This window comes from Helobdella robusta, assembly GCF_000326865.2.
Source record: "Helobdella robusta unplaced genomic scaffold HELROscaffold_2, whole genome shotgun sequence".
Classification (NCBI taxonomy): Eukaryota; Metazoa; Annelida; class Clitellata; order Rhynchobdellida; family Glossiphoniidae; genus Helobdella; species Helobdella robusta.
This window is the reverse complement of record NW_008704083.1, coordinates 9,082,575-9,104,232: the sequence shown is the minus strand read 5'-3', so window position 1 is coordinate 9,104,232 and position 21,658 is coordinate 9,082,575. Positions and strand designations below refer to the sequence as shown.

Here is a 21,658-nt window from a genome sequence, read left to right as displayed (position 1 = left end):
AATAAATTAGTTAATTAATTAACTAATTAATAGTTAATTAATTAACTAATTAATACTGGCTATATTTTAAAATATGATAATTATTTTACCTATTCGTAATTACATTTATTTCTTTTGTTGAATACACATTAAATGCTTGTCGTTGTGATTGCTATGACATATAGTAGGGGTTGTTACATTATACAACAATACATTTATTTCATTTTCAATCAATAGTTTATTAAATAGAAATAATAATTTCTTCTTCTCTCGTAATTTTTACAGAAGATAATAATAGTTGAAGGAAAAACTTGCCAAACACATATTTAAAACTATCAATCGTACTCGAAGTAAATGAATTAATTATAGAAATAAAAATAACAACAGTAATCCAAAAGATTATAATTAATAATAGAAATAATAGTGATAATAAGATCTAAAAATAAATTATTATTAATAACAGAAATAATAAGGTCATAGCTACAAAAATCGATCGATACCTACCAACACGTGTAAAATACCTATCGACGGTTAGCACACACATATCCCAGCCCTCCTTTCTCTCTCTCACCTTTCTCTTTCCCCCTCTTTCTCTCTTAAGTCGTTCTCTCTCCATTTTTTCCTCTCTCTTTTCTTCTTCTCCCTCTCTCTCTCGCTATAGCAACAACAACAACAATTATTATGGTAGCACTAGCAACAGAAATGAATAGAAGCCTGTAAGTGTTTTGGGCTAACTTTAGCAGCATAAAATCATCATTCATTTATAGTCATCTTACATGAATATTCATATATTTATAATAATATTTATAATTTTAAACATAAACAATTTTATTCATGCATACATATATAGACGTACATACATACATACAAACAAACACACACACACGCACAAACATACACGCACACACATACATCGTTAATACTTACGTGTATGCGTGACATACATGTTCGCATGTGTTTTTACGTTTAAATGCCTGTTTATACGTGGTTTGAGTACTTTTGTATCTAAATATATATACACACACACACACATATATATATATATATATACATATATATCTGTTTGTATGTATGTATATATGTATGAATGTATGCATATATGTTCGAATGTATGAATGTATGTATGCATGTACATATATATATATATATATATATATATATATGTAGTGAATGTATGTTTATGTATCAATAATTTACCAGAAGTATAAGTTTGATACCTTGAGGTATAAGCGGTATGGCATTCGTAAACAAAGAACTTTAAAGAGAGGTAGGTTATTTTTGCTATTTTTGTTATTTTTTGTTTTGATTGTTTCAGATGATAATAAAAAAATCTTATCGTTATTTATAAATAAAAAAATAGCTCCACTATATTATTAATTATATTATTATTAGCGTTTCCAGTATTTTTAGTAGTAATAGTAGTCCACTACTACTACTGCAGTAGTAGTCCACTACTACTACTGCAGCAGCAGCAGCAGTAGTAGTAGTAGTAGTAGTAGTAGTAGTTCTAGCAGTAGTAGTATTAGTAGTAGTGATTGTTGAAGTATTGATTATATACTAATACTACTACCTAACTTTTGTATATGTATTGTATATAATTATATATGTATTCTAATTAATTTAATTAATGGGCTGCACTTTGGTGAATATTACAGTTGATACATGGTACAACATCAAAGTATGCTTTTTCTGGTAACTTCGAAACCGGAAGCAATTTAATGTTGTGTTAATTTGGTGAAAAATTTATAAATAAAAATGTATATAACATATGTATATATGCGTGTATGTGTGTGTGTGTGTGTGTGTGTGTGTATTTATATACGTTTGTGTGTGTCTGTGTGTGAGAGAGAGAAAATGTGTGTGTGGCTGTGTGTGTGTGATATTTAAATTGCCATCAAATTGATGTAATTGCGTTGTTTTCATGTTACTTGTTTAGTATTTTAATGCTGTCATTGTCATCAATGTTATTATTAATTGTCTCTACTCAGATTAATCATTGTTCTGTCAAAAATTCTTACTTTCATCTACGTAGAATAAAAAACTTTTGCCTTCTCTTGATGATCCTCTCCTTCTCCTTGTTACTTCTTTAGTTTTATCTAAGATTGATTGTGACTCGCTTTACTATGGTCTTCCACACTCTATCTTTTGAGTAAAACGTTTAACTCTGCTGCCCGTCTGGGTTCCTCGTGTTCCTTTCTTTTCTCATATATCTCCATTTCTTGTTCTCTTGCACTGGCTACTTATATTATATCGAATATTTTTTGTAGTTGGAACTGTAATGCACAAGTCTCAATTTAAATTATTTCCTAAGTACTTATCAGATATATTAATTGAACCTAACTACGCGCGCCGGTTTACGATCGTCTTTTTATCAATATTTCTTGTCTCATGTTAAACATTCTAATTGATTGCTTGGTTGGTTGATTCATTGATTGAGTAATTAATTGCTTGAATGATTGGTTGATTGATTTTTGCAATAGTCGCAAGTGCTTAGTTTTTTGTATCTCTCTGCACATGCGTACACACAAACATACGTACCTATATACTATACAAACACACACATACATACACACATGCAATAACACATACACACATTTACTAATGAGTTCATTTGTATTCAGACCGTCAAATCAAATAAATTTTCTAAGAATTAATAGCAATCTTCTTATTCTACATCGCATGCATATTCACACGCATACAAACAAACATACACACGGGCATGTGTTATTGTTTGTATGTGTGCACATTAAATTCAATACGTCATCGATTTTATTATCAATGATAATCAAAAAAATAACCAAAAAACCAGCACTTCAATACTACTACTTGACTTGAAAGGGTTTGGACATTTGATCTCTCTATCTCTCTCTCTCTCTCTCTAATTCTTTTTTTCTCTTTTTTTCTTTCTCTTTCTCCATACATGTATATGTACATTTATTTTTAAAAATTTAAATACAGTTTTTAATCTCATTTCACAATTTTAAAATTTTACGTTATAAAAATTCCTTTTTTGGCACAAAGTTGAACGGAGGGAGGAACATTGAAAGAGAATTCCCATATACAAACATGCATACATTCATGCAGACATACAATACATACATACATACATACATATACATACAAACATTCATACACATAAATATGCATACATACGTGCATTGATACACTTACACATGCATACATACATGCAAACATTTATGAAATACGTTTTATCGGGAGAAGTTTTGTTGATGAATTAGAAAAATAAAATAAAATAAACTTTTTACAAAATTTTAATTGATTTATTGGATTTTAATCGTATGAAAAAGTATTTTAATATGCTTGTAAAAGCCTGTTTCTTACCAAATAACATTGCCTGTTAATGTGTAGCAATAAAATGATGAATAGCGTTTTATTAAATGATTTTTTTTATTTAAAAATACAGATAGCCCACCGGTGAATATTGTCTGAAAGTAATAAAAGAAAAAATAAAAAAGGTCTCTAACGTTGATAGATCAACCGAAATGGATGAGAAAGCACATCACCCCCAAACCGGCAACCCACCAGAATACTCCCCGGGGTACCCTTCAGCTTCTTCGGGATATCCACCCACTAATCCAGGATATCCTCCCACAAATCCAGGGTATCCTCCCACAAATCCAGGATATCCACCTACTAATCCAGGTCACCCTCCTGCTGTTAATCCGGCGTACCCTCCCGCTGCCCCGGGCTACCAACCTGCACCTCCACCGGGATATCCCCAACCAACAGCCCCAGGATATCCTCCAGGCGGCGTTCAAAGTGCGTCTCAACTTTTGCAGTGATAATTTTGTGATGGTGATTGTGAGGATGATTATTGACGTAAGATATCTGAATTGTTGTTAACATTGTTATGAAATGAATTTTAATACTGCTACTTTTGCCACCACCATCATCGTTGAGATTTCTTCTTACGCATTGATACTTTTTCAATTAAATGTGATGTATTTATCGTGATAATTTTTTTAATATAATTATTATTAATAATATTTCATTTTAATAATAATTACCAGCCACAGTGATCGTTCAACAGCCGTTCGTCGGCAGAGTACCAGAGCACCCATTCAGTACGGTCTGTCCGAACTGCAGGGCCCAGATAGTCACGCATGTTGATTATCAGTCTGGTGCTCTTGTCTGGTTAATATGCTTGGGTCTTGTCCTTTTTGGGTTAGTTAGTTTGTTAGTTGACCCCCGTCTTTCACTAATTTGTAGTCTGGTTTTGAAATGAAATGCTTCGTCGGTTAAACGGGACTGGAACGGTGCTATGAAAATTATAGCTTCATTGACGTTATTATTCAATATTTTTTAGTCCTATTTAAATGGCTCTTTACACATTTTCATCTCACATGATTTTATTGTTTTATTGTGAATCTCCGGCCAGAAGAGTTGTGCTTATTTTTCACAATGCAGCTGAAAACAAAAAATGATCACATCTATGTGATGATGGAACGTAAAAAGTGCTTTTAAAAACACATTAGAGACTTAATGGTAATTACTTGCGACAAATTACTTACGAGAAAAATTTTATTCTTGAAATAACTTTAAAATATTTCAAAAATACAAAACAAACTGATAACATGCACACAGATTAGTGTTCGGGTGCTGTCTGATACCATTTTGCATCAACGGGCTGAAGGACGCCAGCCATACTTGCCCGCAGTGCAAAGCTATGATCGGAAAATATTCCAGACTGTAAATCGATCCATTGGAGATATATATATGTGTGTGTGTATGTGTGTGTGTGTGTGTGTGTATCTCTTTTTGTAAACTATAACTCACAGTTATATTTTGCATATATTTGTCATATTTTATGATAAGTGCTATTATTGTCTGATGATAAAGTTTTTATACGTCGGTTCGTTTTTTTATTTTAAAATCTTGAGTTGCATTGCACATGGAGCTCGGATGTATCTTGATTTTGATATGATCTGAATCAAAGATAATTTATGTTTCTTACCCTCCTGCTTTATATATATATATATATATATATATATATATCCTGCTATATGTGTGTGTGCGTCTAATCGACGATTTGCTCTTTTAAGTCTCGCATTAATCTGTTTGGATGTCGTTTGAGTGACTGATTGGTTGGTTAATTAATTGATTGTTTAATTGATTAATTAATTGAATGGTCGGTTAGGTAGGATGATTAATTGGTTGGCTTTTTTAACCTTGGTTGATTGATTGGTCAATCAATTGATTGGTTGATTGATTCTCTGTATATGTTGGTCGTTGAATTTTTTAAATGTATTTTTTTCATTCGGTTTGATGGTTGTATCGCTGCCATGTAGAAAATTGAATTTTTTTTGGGTAAATTTTGATTGGCTGATGATAATGCAGCAGTAGATTTTAATTGCCTTAAATATCTTCTAATTATTTAGTTAATTATTAGTTATTAATTAATTAATAATCTGAATGGTTTTATTCCACTATAGTGACAACGATTAATTAATTAGATGCTGATGACATGACTCTGATTTTTATGAAACAATTTTACCTCTGCCTAAATATTTCGGTCGTCACAGTAAATAGTCATCACCGTGTTCTAATTTAATTATTTGTTCTTTTTTATTGTTTATGAAACGTGTCGACTTTCAGAAGCTAAATAACATTTAAAGTAAACAAAAACATTAAGAGAAGAAATGCAACATTCTGAGTTGAAGGCTGATTAATACAAAAAAATTTTATGTTAAATTCACGTCTCTATTTGTGGACCATTCTTCTAATCTCTTCTCTTTAAACATCTCAAAAGTTTTAGACAAAAACTTCAAAACTATTTTCTTCAAAACTTCAAACTCTTCAAAACAAAACAACTCTTTGAAAAGTTTTTCTTACCACAGTACAGATTATTATATTATCATCATCCAGAATGATGATAATATAATAATCTGTACTGATTAGAATAACTTTAAATTGATAATTCGAGCAAAATTACCCGATTCAACTGAATCCAAAATGGCGTCTGCTTCGTCTACGTCGAATTCGAGACCTTCCAAAAATCCCCAACCTGCCCAAACATCCGGTCAGCAAATGAAACCTCCCCTCTCCAACAATGCCGTTTATACGAGGGTGGCCCGCCAAGTGACCTGCAAGTACTGTGGCAATGAGGTCCAAACTTTGATTGATTATTCACCCGGTGTTGGTGCTTTCTTGCTCTGCGGTAGTCTGTTCGTTTTGGGGTTGGATGTTTTGTTTTGTTTGTTTTGATTTTTTTTATCAAAACTGTTGTATTTCTTTCTAAAATGTATTTTTTTGTTGATTATTCAGAGATTATTAGCTAAGAATGATCAAATGAATTTTTTCATATTTTTCTATAGGTATGCCTGCTCTTTTGAAATTTATCTAATTAATTTTTATTCAGCTGATTTAACTAAAAAGTTACGTTCAATTATCATCATCGTCATCATAATTCTCCACCATAACTATTATTATCTTTAGTATTGTCACCACCATCATCATTTTCATAAGTTAACACCGTCATCACCACCAGCATAATGACCATGCCAACAACATCATTTCACCGTCATCAATTTGCAATTTGACATTCCCCCATCATCAACCAGTTTCGTATTCGGTTGCTGTCTAATTCCTCTGCTGCTAGACAGTTGCCGAGACGTCAAACACTACTGCCCTAATTGTGGCAAGCTGCTAGGCAGGCGGGATCTTCTTTAATTATACCACGGGTTGAAAAAATAATTTACCATGGGGAACAATTAATAATATTAATTATTAATTTAATAATAATTCATCGAAAAATTTATTAATAATATTATCATAACCAGTTTTGGGTAAATTATGAATTAAATTATTTAAAATCGTTATTTAATCCATTTTTATTATTTTTCTAAATTTGGAACCAATTCAATACACCTGATCTCTCTTTTTATTTCAAATCAGTATTCTCATAATTTTCATGATTTTAAAAGCTGACAACAACAATAATAACAATAATAATCAAATAACAAGAGCGATAGCAAACATGTTAGTAACGATACAATATAAATTCAACGTGTTCCTATTAATTTAACCTAAACCATTAATTACTTTCAAACTTTCACGCTCTCCACAAATATAAAATTTCCGATCTTCAAATAAATCACGATGGCTTGCCATAGACTTTTAGATAAATCTACGGATGGAATCTGTTCATTTAAACAGATGTTTTTTAAGTACAGTTTAAATTTAGCGTGACCTCAATATATATATATATATATATATATATATATATATATATATTGGTAGGAGACCATAATATATATATATATTGGTAGACCATAATATATATATAAGAATATTGTAAATATATATATCCTTCTATCTATCTAGCTCAAGGGTGGGCAAACTTTAAGCTGTAAGGGCCGCATTGAAAACTGTTTGACTTTAGAGGGGCCGCTTTGAGAACTATATATATATATATATATATATATATATATATATATCTTGTTTGCTTTTCTCAACATATGGATTGAAGATCAGCCAAAAAAGTAAAACTAAAAGAAGTAACCTCAACCAGTATGGCGTACTATTAAGTTAAGTAAATGTATTCATTATACGTGGATATGTTGTTTTGCTATACGTGTGCACTGTGCAGTGTTGGCGAGTCCTTTTTAATTTCGAACTCAACGAGTCCACAAACATCTGGTTTGGTTGGAGTCCAGAACAGGTAGGTATAACACTACAATATGACACTACAAAACACTAATATAACAATCATGTAGCAGTGTAAGAACAACATATTGCATGTTTATCACTATACAAATATACATACTTCTTATAACACTGAGTAAATGTAGATGGGGGATTGACTTAGTAGGATTAGGAGCATTGGTTTTTCCCGATATACATAAGTGATTGTAGGGGAAATAAGCTCATTACTGCCATCGTCAATGTTGTTAATTAAGTTATTGTTGCTGTTTATTAAACCGTTTATATTAAAATTGAGGTATGACGTTCTTAACGAGATGAACATCCACCTTTAGTTAATGAAAAAAACGCTCGGGTGTGAAAACATTTTTGTCAAAAGTTTGAGAACCTCGTGTTAAGAACGCACATGAGAAAAGAGTTACACACAAGCCGTATAATATGTAAAGACATGCAATATGCAACAAACAAGTGCATAAAGCAAACATGTACATAAAACAAACAAGTGTACGAACATGATACAGCAAACATTAACATAAAACAATCATAGACAGATAGACATCTGTTCGTACAACAACACGTACAGTACACACGACGAACATGTGTACATATACAACATAATACGCACATATACGTCAATGTACAACTGATCATCTATCGACTATGTTTACTTAAACTATGCAAATTCACCGTGTTAAAATTCGCAATGTTATACAGTACGTTCATGCACATACAATAATTTAACTGTCTATGTTATATTCTTCATATATTATATTAAATGCACATTTATTTTAAAAGCTTTCTATAATAACAAACTCATGTACTATCTACTACAACACATCTATAAGCAAGTATATAAATTATGTGGGTGTTTATATATAGTAACTGTATACAATACCTACTGAATTAACTCAAGTACACTGTTATATCAATGTTATACACACACACACACACACACACACACACACACACACACACACACACACACACACACACACACATATATATATATATTATATGGACGTATACAAATTATATAATTTAAAAAAGTTTAAAGTCAAACTAACGCGGTTGTTAAACATAGGTTTTGCTTATGATGAGCTGTTTGGCTTAACATTTGTTTGTATAGGTTTGTATGTCTGTTTTTTTTGTTAATACTTTTGTGTGTGTGTGTGTTTGTGATAAGTTTATTTGTATTTTGCGTCTGTTTTATACAATGTAGTTGTGTAGTTTTTGTATTGTGTGTGTTTGCTGGAGAAAAAGTTTCGTGTGTTGTACTCATGTACTTAGAAAAACTATAACTGTGTGCTACATATTAATATTTGTATTGAATGTTTGTATGTATGTTTTTATTTTATGTTTGTATTGTATGTTTGTGTTTGTATTTTATCTTTGCTTTGGAATTTGTCTTGTTTTAAATTTAAAACATATATCTTTTCTAGAGCTTAAAGTGCTTGTCGAGCAAAGAGGGTGTTTCGAATGTAAAAGGATTAATTAGATAGATTTAGCATTTCTTAACCGCACATAAAATTAATGTTATTCAAAGAAAATTAAGTAAAAACTGTTACATTACTTTTTAAAACCCATTTTTAAAAATGAAAAAGATAATAATAAACAAAGTTTTTGCATACAGGCACAATACTAATTCATTTATTTGTTAATCTTAATTATTCATGCTTGATAAATCATTCATGTTATTTTTGCAGTTTTTAAAATTTAGTTCAATTCAATTTTAAATTTAAAAATATATTATTGCCGACGTGTTACATTAAGTCACTGTTGTTATTTCCCATTTAAATTTGTTTAATATTAATATTAATTTAATTATTTTAATTTAATATTAATTTAATTATTGCTGAGCATTTTTCTTTTTTGTTTACCGTTTTCAGGTTTTTCATTCAATGGTCAATCTTCAATTTTCGTTAGGGATTAAGAATAACAATAGAATAAAAAAGTAATTAATATAACAGACAATGAATATAAGAAGAGAACAGATATTTTTGATCTTCAGTTTTGATTTGAAAATGTTGAGCTAACTAAAGCTTACATTTGGTAAATTAAATTAATTTTTATTACAGAGATGAAGAAATAGCTAAAGCCTGTAGAAAAATATACTAGAAACTAGACCTAACTAACAACAAAATGAACAAGAGACCACTCAGCCTAACTTCAAGTTCCTCTTCTGGATCAATTCTCAACACCACCACCACCAACAACAACAACAACATTGACAACAACAACAGCTATGACAGCAGTAGCAACAACGACCACCAACACAAATCCAACTCAACAACATCTCCGCCAAATTTTGCAACATCTAATCTGCTGTCTCCCAAAAAACATCAAGCGCAACAGTTGAGAAAAAAATTTCTACCAGAAAGGCCATCAAACCCGTCTGGCTCACCTCACCCAAAAGCAGTTTTTTGCAATAGTAACAACAGTTTTATCAGGAATAGCATGTACAATGGGGATTTTGGTGCTGGAAATCTGCAAAAAATGAAAAAATACTCCAGCGAAGGGTCGATAAATTTAGAAACATCATCTTCATCCTTATCAACCTCATCATTATCGTTTGATAAGAGTGTTGTTTTTAACAAATTTCTAAGCAATTTGAATATTCTAGATAGTTTTGAATTTAAATTTTCTTTCGAGTCTGTCCATAGAAACATTCAGAAAGCTGGGTCTATTGCTGACATGATTGAATCAAAAAGTTCTTCTGAGAAAACCAATTATTTACTGAAGATTATTGAAGAGTTGCTGGAAACTGAGAAGAATTATGTCGAGGATCTGCAGAACATAATTACGGTTGTTTGGATGATTAATCAATCAATTGGTTGGCTGGTTGATTGGTTGGTTGGATAATTGGTTGATTGGTGATCTATTGATGTGGATTGCAACTTAATTCTAGCTACTATCACTGTGGAAATAATAGTTTTGTTTAATTTTTAACTAATAGCTACAAGTTTATGGTCATAATCTATATACGTATAATACATTTGTCAACCACATCTAAATATTTTTATAAATCATATTCAGACAGTCAATGTAGATTATTTATTTAAAAATTAAAATAAAACAATAATTTTCTTTCTCTTTCTTTCTCTCTCTCTCTCTCTCTCTCTCTCTCTCCTCTCCTTTTCTCTAAAAAAATGTTATTAATAATCCTCCCAGGAGTATAAGCAGCCAATAGGCAGCTGCAAGAAATTTGGTCAGATGAATAAAAATTGTGATGTCATATTTAGCAACATTGAAGAACTACTCAAGTTTAACAGGTTTTTATTCTCAAATTGTTATTAATATCTATCTTTGTCTGTGTGCGTTTCTATCTGTCTGTATGTCTGTTTGTTTGTCTGTCTTTCTGTCTACCCATATATTTCTCTCTCTTTGTTACCATTATTAGTGAGTTATTTGAAACACTTGAGGTAACTTGTTTGTCAAACCAGTGAAGCTAAATCTTCATCCGTTGCCATTATTTAATAGGTCATCCACTCAACATCACTCATCATTTTTAGATAAGGTTGACGTCACCACTCCATAATCACCGTCACTGTCAATATTATCATTACGTCATTAGCATTCATTTCATTGATAACATTGTAAAATTAGGTTAATATCATTGACATTCAAATTATTATGATAAAACCCTCATAAAAACCATCATCATTTTTTGTATCATATAATTATGTTATATAATTATCATATCATCATTTATATCATATCATTATCTGTATCGTTTATATTATCATCGCAATCATCTCTTATATCAAGAGAAAAGATTGCTAAGATTTGATGTTTGTTTAAAAGATGTTTACATCTATCTGTCTGTTTTTTTGTTTCTTTGTTTCATCGTATGTCTGATTATGTCAATGTTTATCTAAATGTCTGTCTGTCTGTCTGTCCGTATGGTCTGTTTTTCTGATTTTGTCTATGTTCACTTGAATGTTTGATTATCTTTTTGTCTGTCTGTCTATCTGTCTATTTATCTATCTATATGTTGTGTGATTTTGTCTGTGTTTATTTCTTTGTTTGTCTGGGTGTTGGTCTGATTGACTGATGACTGTCTGCATGTTTGTCTTTTTGTCTGTTTGTCTGTTTGTTCATTGTTAATTTATTTTTATCACGTGTGTCTGTAGTATCTTAGGACGTTCATAACATGCACATAAATCATTCACTCGTTTGGTTTGTTTGCTTACTAAACAAAATAGAACAAACATATTTAATACAAGATAGAAACAAAATAGAGGTATCATATAGAACCTAAACACTCATAGATCTAGTTATTTATTTATTTATTAAATTTTGCAGACATATGTATACGAGTAAAATTACAAAGGTCTTTGTCTTATAACACATATTTACACACACACACATAAACAAACATACACACACCACACACACAATGTCACATGTACACATTTTTTTTTATCATCATCTTGTCATTCTTATTAGCAGAAACTTTTGGAGGCGGATTGTACTTAACATTCTTTGATAACTGCTCATATGTATTAATAAATTATAACAATAACAATGATGAGAAGGATAATAAGAATAATAACAATCAATTTAAAAAGAGAGTGAGAGAGAAGGAACCAATAAGTTTGTTTTTGTTATTATTATTATTATTAATGACATTATAATAAATTAAACCATGATAAATTCTATTTATATACAGCTCACTCCTGAACCAATTAAGCGTATGTGAACATGACCCCGAAAAAATCTCCTTGACCTTTGTAGAGAATAACAAGGGCTTCTATTTATACGCCACTTACTGTTCTGATTACCCAACGTTAGTGATGATGATGATGAAGATGGTGATGATGATAATGACGATGATGATGATGACGATGAAGATGTTGATGATGACGAGGAAGATGATGATGATGAAGACGACGACGGCGAACAAAATAATAATGATGGTGACGAAATTGTGATGAAGAGAAAGATGAAGAAGAAGATGATGATATAAGACACGCCTAATCCTCCGTGGCTTATTTATGCTTTTCTTTCAAGGATTGTTAGACTAACTTAGAATGATGGTGATAGAGATAAAGATGACGACGACGATGACGATGATGATGGTGATGATGAGTGGTTATGACGGTTGCGATGAAATGATGATAAGAAAGTATTTTTTATTGGGTTGATTGAGATAATGAAAACACGGGAAGTAGTTAATAATAATACAATTTAGTTTGTTCATCAACTTATCTGTAAATTTTATTATTATTGGCATGTTTGTTAAATGGTTTGTTTGTTCATTCATCTATTCATCCGTTCATTCATACTCAATCAATCAATCGATCATTCATTCGTTTGTTCGTTCGTTCGTTCGTTTGTTCGTTCGTTCGTTCGTTTGTTCGTTCATATAAATGAATGTTGCAAACGTTTATAAACATTGAAAGTAGTTATAGTAAAGGGTTGGCATAACATTAGAGTTGATTACTTCTAACTAGTAATAATACTTCAAGGGAATCTTAATCAGTAATTTGTTTGACATTTCAGCTATTAACATAGATTTCTACGTATCTTGATGAAGTATCCTTGTATTGTATCACGGTTTATTAATGTGTATGTACTGTATATATATATATCTTTGTATAGTATCATTTTATGTCTATGTATGTATACATGTATATATGTATTCACGTAGTATATACAGGTATGTTTATGTACCGGATGTATTTATAAATGTGTGTGCGCGAGTTTACGTCTGTGTCTGTGTGTGTGTGTGTTTGTTAGTATTTATAATGCATTACCTTGACTAGTTTTTAAATTAGAGTAATTTAAAGTAATGGCTGGTATGGTTATAGAAATTTATGAAATTCTTCATTGGAAGTGCTAGGTGCATTTTGGTAGTTGTATAAATATTTTATAATTATTAAGATAGTAGTAGTTAATTATTATTGTAATTGATGTTAATTGTTTTTTTCACGTGATAATTAATAATGTATAGTAATTATCATCATCATCTTCGTGTACATCGATTTCTTCGTTATCATCGTCTTCGTCATTATCATTTTCATCATCATCATCTTCTTAGTCATCAGTGTCATCATAACTTTCGTCCTTGCAATCAGTGTCATCATTCCTACCGTCATCATCATCGTCAACATCGTCGTCATTATTTTGCGTATCATTTCTTTTTGTGATTTTAAATTTGTCGTAACTTCATCACCTTCATTGCTCTCATTCTCATCATTTTGATCGCCATCGTCGTTATCTTCATCTTCATCATCCTCACCATCCTCATCATCTTCATCATCCTCATCATCAGATCCTTGGAGTTGATAAAGAGATGCATGAAGTCTGCCACGACAGCCTCCCACGTTCACGACATGCAGAAGAAATTGAACCATCGTCTGCCTCTGGTGTCCTACCTACTGAAGCCTGTCCAGAGGATATCCAAGTATCATCTCTTTCTTCAGGTTGGCTGGTTGGCTCGTCGTTCGGCTGGTCGGTTGGTTGATTGCCAGTTGACTGGTTGTTTGATTGATTGGTTGGTTAGCTAGTTGATTGGTAGGTTGGCTGGTTGGCTGTTTGGAGTTTTAAACAAAGAGATTTAAGGGTTTAACCTACAAGTTTTTACTGTTTTTGCTGCAGTTTATATTAGTCGATTGGTCAGTTGGCGGGTTGGTTAATTGGTTGGTTTGTTGGATGATTGGTTGGTCGATCGGCTGGTTAGCTGATTGGTTGTTTGACTGGTGAAATAGTTGACTGATTGTTCGACCAATTAAACGGTAAATGTTTTATTAAGTCTATGAAATTGACAAAGGTAATCACTGCTGTCAGCATGTATAATGTCTTTCATGATTAATGTTTGAAGTTTCATCATCGTCATCACTATCAACTAATATCATCATTACCAACAGCACCACAATCACCATCATCCTCATCATCATCTTCGCCCGCATAATCTTGGTCATGTTACTTGAGACAGCATTTAAATAATTGCATATCATTATGACGGCGTTTTTGATAACGATGATGAAGATGAAAGTGATGTTAATGATGATGATGATGACGATGATGAAGATTAAGTTGGTGTTAATTTTGATGATGATGATGGTGAGTGTTTGACTGTGATTATGGTGATGTGATAGCGATGATAATTATTATGTTAGTTAGCCATACTTGTAGTCACATATACGATGCTGCTGATGATGATGACAACGATATTGCCGACGATAATGTTTGAAAATTTAACAAAGGACGATAATAAATAATTATGACGCTAACCATAATGGTGATGACGACGATGATGAAGACGACGATGACGACGACGATGATGTTTTCGATATTGACAGCAACAATTTGGATGATGATGACGACGACGATGAAGATGATGTTGTTTTGATCTGCTTTTGATGAACTATTATTATCTTAGAACTAGAATAAATATTATCATATTTTTCTTCTTCTTATTATTATTATTATTATTTTTATCTTTTTCCCCATTCTTATAATATTCTCAAGTATCTTAATAAAGATATTTAGATGCGTGAGTGAGCGCGCGCGTTTGAACGTGTATATGTGTGTATATATGATATAATATCTAACAAAAGATATATATATATATATATATATCCATATATGATATATGATAATTTTAATAAGATGTGAAATCGTTCATGTTTGATATATGATATCTTACACAAGATATATATATATATATATATATATGTATATATCCATATATGATGTATTTTAATATGTAAAATCGTGTGCAGTTTACGTAGAATTCAATGACATTCAGAAAACATTTTGCTACTGCTACTACTACCACTACTACTACTGCTACATATCTATTATTGCTTCTGCAGCTACTACTACAGCTGCCACTACTACTGCTTCTACTTATACTAATAAAATTACTTATTTACAACACTGTCACTAACTATAATAGTAGTAACAACAGAAATAATAATAAAGATAAAAATGGTAATGATGATAAGGACAATAATAATAATAATAATAATAATAATAATAATAATAATAATAATAATAATAATAATAATAATAATAATAAAATTTGGTGCGACTCCAACTAGTGAAAATAACGTCTTTTAACAACTGCATTCCAACCAACCGTTGGACTATTTGTGAGGCGGGGTTCAAAAAATATGCATTTCTCATTATCATTATCATCATTATCGTTGTTGTAATCATCATCATCGTCATTCCATCATTATCATCATTATCATCCTTCTCGCCATAGTCATCGTCATCATCTTCATCATAATCGTTTTCATCATCTTTGCTGTTAAACAATGCCGTTTCAATCGCCATTCATTATTTTTGATCGTCTTAGTTGCTATCACTATCATCTTAATTACTATCATCATAGTCACTATCATCATAGTCACTATCATCATAGTCACTATCATCATAGTCACTATCATCATAAGCACTATCATCACAGTCACTATCACCGCAATATTAATAATTGTCAACACGTCATCATCATTATCACAACAACAACAACAACAACAACACAACAACAACAGAACATGAAGAGCTGTTGTAGCCACAACCATGACCTTGCTAGGTGCATAGAGCAAGCCATCCAAGCCATGAACACCGTCCTGAATCATATCAACCAATCCAACAATCAACGAACTTTAAACTATAAAAATAATAACAACAATAAAAACAACAACAACAATAATAATAATAATAATAACAATAACAGCAATGGTAATGATGGTGATGGTAAGAGGAATGATAAAGATAACACGGTGTCTCCAGATGTGGGTGAACTTATGCTGAAGGTATATTTCATTTTCTGGCGATAATGATGTGAATGACGATGCGAATGATGATTATGACGATGATGATAATGACTGTGATGATGTTTATTTTGGATTGTTAGTGAAAAGTTCGCTCAACTAATGATGATATTTTTTATTTTTCAATGGCCAACATTCACACATATACCTATACGTACAAGTACTGTACATATGCACGCAAAAATATAGACGTACATACACACACACACACACACACACACACACACACACACACACACACACACACACACACACACACACACACACACACACACACACACAAATAAACACACACATAAACACACACACACTCACAGAAACACACACACACGTACGTACTCTCCTACATTTACACACACACACACCAACAACACACACACCACACACACTCACACACAACATCACCAGGAAAAATTCTTTGCCCGAAACAAAGTGACCAATGAGAAGACGCCACTCTTCCTTTTCCTCTTTACTAGGTTCATCTTATTGGCTAGAAAGAAGAATACTGATAAGTACCTGGTCAAGATTTTTTTTAAAGTAAGGATGGATGGATTGATGGACGCATGCATTGATGATTGAATGAATGAAAGGATGAGAAAGAGAGAGAGAGAGAGAGAGAGAGAGAGAGAGAGAGAGAGAGAGAGAGAGAGATAAAAATACACCTGCGTGGTCTATTAATCGAAATCAATGACTAAGTTTTCAAAGTTATTCTTATCGTTATTTTTATCATTTTCAACTGGATTGTTATTCTAATATTATTATTATTATTTATTATTATTATTATTTACAACATTTTTAACACAATATCGGTATTGTTTCATTCAATGCGAGTTTGTGATCGTGTAAAGTGCTATATGTGTGTACATTTGTTTGTATATTTTTGTTTGTTGGTATATGTTTATATGTATGTTCGTATGTGTTGGTATATGTTTGTATGTTTGTCATCTGTTTGTTTGTTCAAGAGTATTTGTATTTGCTCGTTTTTTATGAGTTTGTACGAGTTTGTATACTTTTGTATGTTTAAGAGAGTTTGTATATGTTTGTATCTGTGTGTACGTACGTGTATATATATGTGTTTGTATGTGTTTTCCTGAATTGAAAAATTGTAATCTGTTATTTTTTTGTCGGCCCGTTTTTAATTATTTATTTTTTTGTAACAGCAATTTGTATGAGTAGTTTCTTAAATATTTTTCTAGATATTTGTGGCGTCATGTTTTTGTTTTAATATGTTTTCAAATAATTAATTATCAGAGATTGAATTAATTTATTCGTGCATTCGTTTCTAATTCATTTATTCGTTCATTCATTCGTTCGTTCGTTCGTTCGTTCGTTCATTCATTCATTCATTCATTCATTCATTCATTCATTCACTCATTCATTAATTAATTATTTCATTCACTCACTCATTCATTCAATCATTCACTCAGACATCCGATGTTATGTTGATTGAAAAAGTTCCGAACAACCTTCTCTCATTCATCCTCATATCGATCCATGACCCTACTCAGTATCTCAAACTGGAGGTTAATATGATGGATGGATGGATGAACAAACGAACGAACGAATGAGTGATTGAGTAAATGAATGAAGATCGAACGAATGAAAAATGACATTGTTTAATGGAATATAAGAATGAATAAACAAACAAACTGACTAATGTTTGTAAAAATGAACGAACGAACGAACAAATGAACAGTCTTTTTAAATGTTAAACTATTTTTGTCATTAATTATAATTAATTTCAATTCGGCTATTAATTATTTGTTAATCTAAATGTAATTATGATTCTTAGAAATTTGGGTCACAAATGTTGTTTGATGGTACAGCTATACATACATGCATGAATGTATAGACACTTATAATTATTAAATAACAATATATTTTTTAAAATTATGAGACTCATTTTTAGAGGTAATTATATAAAATAATTTAGAATTATTATTTTTATTATAAGGCCAGGAGTGAGAAGAATAAATTTCATTGCTGTCACCAGCTGAAGAAAGTTATTCGGAGTGACGTGAATAATTTAAGTGGGTCGCTGGCGTCTCATATTAATAAAATTATCCAAGGTTGGTTGATTGATTGAACATTGGATTGATTGGTTGATTGATTGATTGGTTAGTTGATTGATTGGTTGGTTGCTTGATTGATTGTTGTTTAATTGCTTAGTTTGTGATCATTTTATTAACGGACTTACCATAATTGTCTGGTTTGATTGATATAAGATGTTAATCGAAGGCGGTATATGTTTGTTTATTTAACGATCTAGACATTTGTTAAATTTTTGCCAAATCACATTTCAGTTGATGTTCCTTCGCTTCCCAGTCCCTCCTCACATCCTCCTCTTCCTTCTCACCACCACCACCATCATTCTCTTCCTTCATCCTGTCTACCGCCTACCACACCAACGACCAAAACTTCAAGGTTCAAACAGTTAAAGAAATCTTACTCATCGTCTACGACGGCATTTTTGCCCGTATATCGGAAGCTTGTTGAAGAGCCATTGTCGTTGCCACCATTACCGTCACCATCAACCACATCAACCGCTACTACACCAACCAACAGCAATAACGCAGCAACGACAACTTCTATTAGCTCCAACGACAGCAATAATTGCACAAGCCGTTCTACACCATCAAATATTCAATTGCGTCAGCACTCGTCGCAATCATCATCGCCGTCAATATCGTCGCGTTTGACACTTCTAACGCCACCATCGTCATCGTCGTCGCGATTGTCAGCATCGCCACCGTCATCACCGTTATCATTTTTATCGCAATCTTCCTTATCCTCTTCACCATCGCCATTCTCCCGAACGACCAGCAAAAGAAAATCATTCATAAATTGCGACGAAGGCCTTGGGGACAGAATCTCTCAATCGCACATCCCTAACAATGGCGACAACACTAATTACCTGTTTACTCTTAAAATTCCTAAATCTAAAAAAACACTGAAAGAGAAATTGAACCTTAGTAGCTACAAGGAGGCCAAGTGCAAAGATGCTTGCCTCGAAGGCTGCTCTGGTGTCTACAAAAAAATAAGCGACGCATCCTACAGCAATAATAATAACAATTATTATTTTAATAATAATAATAATTATAATAATAGTTATAAAAATACTACTTTCACCACTGCTGATACTTCTACTACTAATAATACAAACAACGTCAGAAAAGTTATTACTGCTGATTCTACAAGCAGCGGTTTGAAAATTAATAATAATAATAATAATAACAATAACAACAGTAATAATAATAAGAACATTAGAAGTAATAATGATAACAGCGATAACGATAGTGATACTAGCATTAGCCTCTGCCAAACGTTCGATTTTTATTACGAAAACAAACTGCTCGATGATCTTGAAGGAATAAGCGGAGTACATCAAAATAACGACGACGATGATGATGGTGAAAGTTATAATAATGGAAGTGATGGTGATAATGAGAATGATAATAATGATGATGGTGACGACGATGACGATGATGGTGGCTTCACTTCTAGCGAATGTTCGTCTGTTAAAAATTTTGATAGTTTTAAAAATGATTCAGGCGTCTTGTAGTAGGACATTTGTGACGATGTAATCTCTATTTATCATTTTTTTAAATTGAAAATAAATAACTGACTGATAATATTGTTTAATATTGTTGAATCTAAACCATTTTTTTAGGTTTTATATTTATTTTAAATCTTTATTCAATATAAAAGTTTTAACGATTTGTTGATGGTGTGAGTTTTCAACATAGTTCAATAGTTGATTGCTATTGGTTAAAAATTATAGTAATTAATTAAATTAAGGAATTCGGTGCTAAAGAGATTATTTAACCTTTCAATCCATGCTTTTTAATGTGTTGTTTTTTCATTGTTAAGATAAATTCAGATTTATGACGTGGTCCATTTGATTTTTTGATGAGCAATCTATTTAAATTTTAAAGATATTTAATTTTTCTATCTGTCTGATTTAGTAATTAATTTGTTTTGTTTATCTGTTAATTTATTTATTTATTTAATCCTTGTTATATGTCAGCGAAATTATGGTTTTTCGATGCTTTTAACGGCTATTAGGTTTTCATTATTCGGCATTTATTCAAATAAAGAATTTAAACATTTTGTTGGTTAGTTATAGAATTATTAATTAAAAATTCAGTCGAAAAACAGGTTTTTTTTTGTGAACCCACAACTAGCCGGAACAAATAATCGCTTTCGAATTTTGTAGAACTTCATTACACGATTGAACGCTGATAGCCTGCATAATGTTGAATCTTTTCAACACATTCCCGAATTGAGGAAAAAATGGCAAACCATAAATGATAATGATAAATTTGTATAGGACTCCACATTTATTGACCATTTCGTGTAGTTTGCACGGTGTCATCATTTTGACTTCTTTTGTATCATTTAGCTCAGGTGACTTGCAGTTGCAGATAGATGATTTTACTGTGACCCTAATATTTCCTTAACGGCGCTGATTTTGTGGAGGTAGTTACATAGCGTCGTACGTCATTTTTTCAATTGTCATGTCGCAAAACCTTTCCTGGTTGAGAAATCAATAATGTATGTGTTGAAATGAATAAGTGACACAGAACAAAACAGCTTAATTTTCCTCGGCCAACGCGAGGTACATAAAGTCATATTTCGTCACAACCTCAAAAACGTCAGCTGTACACCGTATACGTGACAGAGGACATGTTATACGTAACAGGAATGACTAAAGTTTGAATTTATTTATCCTTATAAAATAAAAGTATGAACATTTAAAAAGTTACACTGGGTAACAGTTGCTGGCTTTCGTAAGACTGAGCAACAGTTATGTGAAAAAGTAGAACACAAATTTATTCTACTGGAATATGAATGTAAATTACCGCAAAATTATGATGGTGTTACATCATCTCATTACAGAAGATAATGTTAAACAGACCTGTCAATCAACTGCGTAGTACTACTGGTGATCTTTATTCTTTGTTCCATTCCAACGTACTATCTATGTTCGTATGATGAGTGTGTGTTTTGTATGCTAATGATAGTGTTTATACGTTTGGGTCTGTATGTGTTTGCATGTTTGTATGTAAACATAGTTGTATATCTGCATGCATGTGTATATGTGTATGAATAAGTTTGTATAAATGCAATTACATACAATACATACATATGCATACATATACATAAATAGTATATATATATATATACATACATTCACATACAAATACAGTCATACAAAGTATACATATAGT

At 31.6% G+C, this 21,658-nt stretch overlaps 4 protein-coding genes across 4 annotated transcripts; all 4 read left to right on the top strand.

Moving 5' to 3' along the window:
* Positions 1-3,482: 3,482 nt before the first annotated feature.
* HELRODRAFT_160844 (hypothetical protein) lies at positions 3,483-4,693 on the top strand (the record flags this gene model as incomplete). The annotated part of the gene is made up of 3 exons (XM_009017774.1): positions 3,483-3,759; positions 4,011-4,164; positions 4,585-4,693. The coding sequence occupies 3 exons, from the start codon at positions 3,483-3,485 to the stop codon at positions 4,691-4,693; spliced, it is 540 nt and encodes a 179-aa protein (XP_009016022.1).
* A 1,259-nt stretch (positions 4,694-5,952) lies between these two features.
* HELRODRAFT_160843 (hypothetical protein) lies at positions 5,953-6,669 on the top strand (the record flags this gene model as incomplete). The annotated part of the gene is made up of 2 exons (XM_009017773.1): positions 5,953-6,176; positions 6,561-6,669. 2 exons carry the CDS (start codon positions 5,953-5,955, stop codon positions 6,667-6,669), a joined length of 333 nt encoding a protein of 110 aa, XP_009016021.1.
* Positions 6,670-9,780: 3,111 nt separating this feature from the next.
* On the top strand, positions 9,781-14,589 carry HELRODRAFT_160842 (hypothetical protein; the record flags this gene model as incomplete). Its single annotated transcript, XM_009017772.1, has 5 exons — positions 9,781-10,416; positions 10,810-10,910; positions 12,311-12,427; positions 13,916-14,047; positions 14,511-14,589. The coding sequence occupies 5 exons, from the start codon at positions 9,781-9,783 to the stop codon at positions 14,587-14,589; spliced, it is 1,065 nt and encodes a 354-aa protein (XP_009016020.1).
* Positions 14,590-15,576: 987 nt separating this feature from the next.
* Positions 15,577-19,989, top strand: HELRODRAFT_160841 (hypothetical protein; the record flags this gene model as incomplete). Its single annotated transcript, XM_009017771.1, has 6 exons — positions 15,577-15,579; positions 16,146-16,409; positions 16,836-16,964; positions 17,855-17,950; positions 18,337-18,338; positions 18,993-19,989. The coding sequence occupies 6 exons, from the start codon at positions 15,577-15,579 to the stop codon at positions 19,987-19,989; spliced, it is 1,491 nt and encodes a 496-aa protein (XP_009016019.1).
* Positions 19,990-21,658: the final 1,669 nt, after the last annotated feature.